This window comes from Eucalyptus grandis, chromosome 7 (assembly GCF_016545825.1).
Source record: "Eucalyptus grandis isolate ANBG69807.140 chromosome 7, ASM1654582v1, whole genome shotgun sequence".
Classification (NCBI taxonomy): Eukaryota; Viridiplantae; Streptophyta; class Magnoliopsida; order Myrtales; family Myrtaceae; genus Eucalyptus; species Eucalyptus grandis.
The window spans coordinates 37,721,992-37,727,697 of record NC_052618.1 but is presented as its reverse complement, the minus strand read 5'-3'; the positions used below and the strand labels follow the sequence as shown (position 1 = coordinate 37,727,697).

General features: G+C 42.0%; 1 protein-coding gene across 1 annotated transcript; it reads left to right on the top strand.

The window, feature by feature from the left end:
• Nucleotides 1-615: 615 nt before the first annotated feature.
• Nucleotides 616-4,983, top strand: LOC104453457 (lysine histidine transporter-like 8). The gene is made up of 4 exons (XM_010068015.3): nucleotides 616-1,134; nucleotides 3,195-3,328; nucleotides 3,617-4,056; nucleotides 4,282-4,983. The coding sequence occupies exons 1-4, from the start codon at nucleotides 854-856 to the stop codon at nucleotides 4,900-4,902; spliced, it is 1,476 nt and encodes a 491-aa protein (XP_010066317.2). The 5' UTR covers nucleotides 616-853; the 3' UTR covers nucleotides 4,903-4,983.
• The last annotated feature ends 723 nt before the right edge of the window (nucleotides 4,984-5,706 follow it).

Below are 5,706 nucleotides of genomic sequence, written 5' to 3'. Positions count from 1 at the left end.
GTGGTCCCTCTGCCACGTTTCAGTCGTTACTTTGAAATTTATTCCACTCTTTTCGGACGATTCGATTTTTTTTTTTCTCAAGGAATCTTTTCAATTAGGAGAGAGAGATGAATGCCTTTACACAATGATGTAACGGCACCAATTTTGTCATTGTATGTAGAAAATACATTATTTAAAAAAATATATATATTATTGAAAAGCGTTTTTGAGATTATGACTATCCTCCAAATGGTACAATTTCTTAAAAAAATGATTCGTTCAAGATAATTATTTAAAGATATTCTTAATCATGTCCCAAAGGAAAACCAATCTTTATGATGTTCGACATAGAGAGACACATTGGATTCGATGAACAATTTAGATCACATAATTATTTATCCAAGTCACATGTATTTCAATATACATCTCCCCATGCACCGTCAAGATCTGCCCTCGATAAATGCATCAACATTACGTTTTCTAGAAAAGAATGTGCTGCACGTGGCCCAGATTAAGTTGACCTCAGACTACTAATTGATCCTGCCCCAAACCAAGGAAATTACAATGATCGTGTGTAAAACGCGGTATATCAAAGGTACAAAATAGTCATCAAAGGCCAGCGCGTCTCAACCGCTACAGCTTAGCATCGCCATTGCAGTCGCGACAACCTGCGTCGGTCGTGACATCCTCCTCCGCTTGCGGTTGCACCGTGCGCATCGCCATCTCCTGGTATATGTGTATCTCATCTGCTCCTGACGATGCATTGCATCATAGTCACATCTCGCCACTAACCTTCTCCCACCAACCAACACCATCTCCTTCTCGCTCCTTATAACTGAAGTCCGGGATCTCGGGTCGGAGATATCGAATCCATATGGGGGAAGTGGCAGCAGAAATTGCTGACTGGACGCCCGGCGACATTGCCGTCTTGACCAAGCCCACCCATATGGCCATCGCCATCACGACCAGCTTCATCGCCGACAAGTCCACCGGTGAGGTGGTGGCCATGGCTCACGAGGCGAACCCCCGGGACGATTGGCTGCCGATCACAGAGTCAAGGGATGGCAGCACCGTGTCCGCAGTGTTCCACCTCCTGTGCTCCGGGTTGGGGATTCAGGCGCTGATGCTTCCCGTTGCCTTCGCTTCTCTTGGTTGGTAAGCCAAAGTCATCCATCTCGTCGTCTTTATACTATTTTTATGTTGGTAATTCTTTTGTTACTGGGAATCATTCATTTCTTCATTTCTTGATGGCGATCTTTTGCCCGTTGGAGAATACGGCCTCCCAGACTTGTTGGGAGAATACAATATCACATGACGTGTTTTTTTGAAAAAAATACTAAAAATGTTTTAAACCTATTATAATTATACCAATTTAATTCTTTTTTTTGTCAATTCAGTTTTAAATATTTTGTATTTGTGCCAGTTGAGTTCATTAGATCAATTTTGGCCGATTAGGACTAACGTGGCATTGCAATTTTAAAATAATTTTAAAATTTTTTAATTATTTTTCTTTTATTTTCTTTAATTTTCCCCCTCCTTCTCTTTCCCCTTCCCTTAGGGTAGGGGAGGGTTGCCGGTCAACCCTCGCCGGTTACAAGTGAGGGCTGCAATGCCCTCACTGGCACTAGGTGAGGGCATCTCGGCCCTCACCAGTTTTGGGAGAGGGCCGCGATGCCCTTGCTAGCCAGGGCATGGGGACGTGGCGAGTCCCTCGCCCTTGTCCAGTGTCGGCGAGGGTGTTGCAACTCTAGCCTGGTCTAGACGAAGGCTAGGATGCCCTTGTCGATCTTAAGGGAAGGGGAAGGAGAAGGATAAGGAGAAGAAAGGAAAAAAAGTATAAGAAACATGAAAATAATATTTTAAAATGTCATGTTAGTGCCGGTCGACTAAAATTGACTGCATAGACTCAACTAACACAAATATAAAAGATTTATGACTAAATTGGCAAAATCAAAAATTTATCTCTGAATTGACAAAATTGCAATATGTTTAGGAAGTTTTTTTATAAATCTCCATGTGTTTTTCTTGATTTTGCTTAAGTAAAAAGAAAGGGATAAAAGATGAATCTTGGATTTCTTTAGGGTTTTGATGAAAGTTTAAATATTGACTTGCACTCCACGAGGCCTTGGAGTCTACGGCAGGCTGGAATGGAAACCTAGGACCTAGACAAATCAACACAACAAGACAAAAACTTTTGAGCGAGTTCTTTGAAGGTGTCAAATCGCTCCGAAATGTTTTTGAATTATATGAATATTTGAACTATATGAATTAGAAAGTTGTATTTAAATCGATGATGATTTTGCGAAGGATATCCCTTCGATTCCGATCTCCACGTTTTCACCCATTAGAAAAGCAGCTATTAATAAATATGGTGGAAATTAGCGGCAAAATAATCCTCAACTTCGCAGGTGATCTTTCTCTTCGCACTGACAATGGACCTAATATTACTTTAAAAAATGTAACATATTTCGGAATCACCCGCAAAAGAAGCGCCGGTTTTTAGTTTTTGGCATTTTCACCCACCCTAGTCATACTATCCTCAACTTCGCATATAATGAACTTTCTCTTTACACCGACAGTGCGCCTAATGATATCTCCATAAAAAATTGATGTCTCCATGATGCGATCATGTGATGCCGAAAGGTCGACATCAATGTCTTTTCTCTTTGCCACCCATCCGTGTACTCCCATTAAGTCCGTCGATACAACTCATCCAAAACTCCAGATAGCATGTCTTTATGCTGTAGGTATCGTGTGGTGCAAGAATCTTACTAGACCAACACCAATCGAGTTCTATAACTATAGAACCATTTTCATCAATTTTTAAAAAGTTTGGCCACTACCCATATTCATTTTTCTTATTTTAAGGCCAGATAGCATGATATAGATGTTTTTCCCCGTAAAAAACGGCAGCTTTGTAGAAAATTTTGGCATTTGGGTGTTTTTTTCTTTTGGTGGATAATCCACTATTTGTTACTTTGCCTATTCCATGACCCACTTTTTCCCATGCATTGCACGAGAGGTGCCCAGCGGAAGTGGAGAATATCCCATACATTAAATGATCATGCTTTAAAAGCAAAACTACCATTCTTTCCATTTAATGGCTTTGGGTAAAAATTGTCTTTTTTAACTTTTGATTACCTATATTTTTTTAAATTCATCGTATTTGTTATTATTGAATATTATCTCATTATATTCTTTTTAAAATTTTGAAGGGTTTGGGGAATCATAACTCTATCCATAGGGTTTCTATGGCAACTTTATAACATATGGGCTCTCGTAGAGCTCCATGAATCCGTTTCTGGAACCCGCTATAGCAGATTCCTCCACCTCTCCATTGCTGCATTCGGTAAGCTACTATATGTATAATAAATTTTCGTTATCAAGTTAATTAATTTATATTAGAGAAAAAAAGAAGTTTATTATTTCCAAATAGCAAAGTTTGAGCATGAGTTCGAGTTTAAAATTGTCTATTAATCATAATTAGCATAAGTTGAATCGAATGTTGTTTTAATTTTGGGGTGATATATTTTCTTGAATATTTTCTCGTGATGGGAAAATTGGCTATTAATCGTAATTAGGCAAATTGGTTTGTCAGTAATTAAAAAATATTTAATGTATTATAATAACATTTCAGGACACAGGTTGGGAAAATTGCTTGCTCTATTCCCCGTGATGTACTTGTCGGGGGGCACGTGCGTGATGTTGATCATCAACGGAGGCAGGGCCATGGAGGATCTCTTCAAGACCATGTGCAGCGGAGATGGCGCCGCTTGTGGCATCAAGCCACTGGACGGCGTGGAGTGGTTCTTGTTGTTCACGTGCATAGCCATCGTCATAGCTCAACTACCAAATTTAAATGCGATAGCTATAGTCTCACTGTTTGGAGCAATTGCGGCCGTCGGGTACGGCGCCCTGATTTGGATCCTATCCGTCGCCAAAGGTAGGCCCGAGGGCGTGTCTTACGAACCGTTGATTGAGGCGAAGTCGGAGGAGGCAAGAATCGGCAGCGTGCTGAATGCCATCGGGATCATCGCACTATCCTTTAGAGGTCACAACCTCGTGCTTGAGATTCAGGTAAAATGACCATCTTTTCTTTTGTCTAATTTCTTTGCTTTTCAACGACAGTGAAAGAATTGATTCCGTCCTTGTTTGCGTCGGCTGCAACAGATAAACCTCATGAGACTCTAGATAACTTTTTCCCCTAAAACCGGACAAAATCAGGCCCGTCGCGATTAGGGTTTCAAATCTGACACTCATTCAGTAATGATGATTTTGCCTTGTGCCTATTTTGTGTTGTAGGGAACATTGCCTTCAACCCCGAAATGCTCATCCAAAGAGTCCATGTGGAGAGCTGTGATCATCGCCTACTCACTCATCGCTCTCTGCTTATACTCCTTAGCCGTTGGTGGGTTTTGGGCCTATGGAAGCAAAATCCCAAACGGAGGACTGTACGTCGCTTTCCATCAATTTCATGGCCATGACACACCAAAGCTCGTGATGGGCCTAACCTACCTCCTCATTGTGGCCAGTTGCCTCAGTGCATTCCAGATCTATGCCATGCCGGTCTTCGACACCCTAGAGCTCCGATACACCGTCATCAAGGATTGCCGCTGCCGCTGCTCGTGGCGGGCCCGCACATCCCTTAGGGTCTTCTTCGGCTGCCTTGCCTTCTTCTTGGCGGTGGCGCTTCCCTTCCTAGGGAGCCTGGCCCCACTGATTGGGGGGATGACTTCCACCCTGACGTTTGTGCTACCATGCTTCATGTGGCTGATGATCAAGAGGCCTCATCGCAAGAGCGGCAAGTGGTGGCTCAACGTTGGGCTGGGGTGGCTCGGGGTGGTGTTGTGGGTGATGATGGTGACCGCAGCAATCTGGGTATTAGTCGATAGAGGGATTAATGCTAACTTCTTCGATCCTTGAGAGTGACTTGGAAAAATATATAACAAATCATGTCTCGAAAGAAGAATTCCAGCTGAGAAAGAAATGGCCTTGTCAAAAGAAAATGGGAAACAAAAGACTAATATAGAAGAGTTTTTTACATATACAAGCGTTGATTGATAAATAATTGAGTAGCATCCATGAGATTGAGGCCCCATCTGGTTCGATTTTGAGGAAATGTCTTTGGGAAAATGCAAATACTTTTATATTAAAAGGGTTTTCTGAAATGCAAACAGAATTTGGTAAATTGTAATTTTAAAATATATTAGGAAACGACTTTGACTTAAATGCCGTTCGATAAAAGCCACATTTTGTAAATGACTTTTGCTAAATATTTTTTCAAAAATTTAAATTATTTTTTGGTTAAGGTCCTCTACCATCAACCAAAACAACCGCTAGATAGCCTTGTCTAAGGTTGCACGACCCAAGCAATTGTCGCCCGGGTGGCCGCTTGAGTCATGACCCAGGCAACACTCGCCTAGGTCGCAACCACCCAAGCGACGATCTCCTAAGCTTGCATGACTCCAAGCAATAGTCATCAGTAGGTGGTCGTGACCCCCAAGCAATGCTCACTGGGTGATCATGACCCTAGGCATCGATCGCGGCTGCACACTACCCATTAGTCAATTGTCGGCCTCCATCCAGCTTCTCCATCCAAACCCATGGAAAAGAACATTGATGAATAGTGACAGTGTCAAAACTTGCATTTCGATGATGCAATTTTCCAAAAGACCTCTAAACCCGCTTTAAGCTAAAGGTTCTTCGAGCCCTTTGGAAATGCAATTG

Coding starts and splice junctions, on each gene's coding strand:
- LOC104453457 (XM_010068015.3), top strand. CDS start 854: ATGGGGGAAGTGGCAGCAGAAATTGCTGACTGGACGCCCGGCGACATT. Junction 1,135..3,194: donor GCCTTCGCTTCTCTTGGTTG/GTAAGCCAAAGT, acceptor AAAATTTTGAAG/GGTTTGGGGAATCATAACTC. Junction 3,329..3,616: donor CCTCTCCATTGCTGCATTCG/GTAAGCTACTAT, acceptor ATAACATTTCAG/GACACAGGTTGGGAAAATTG.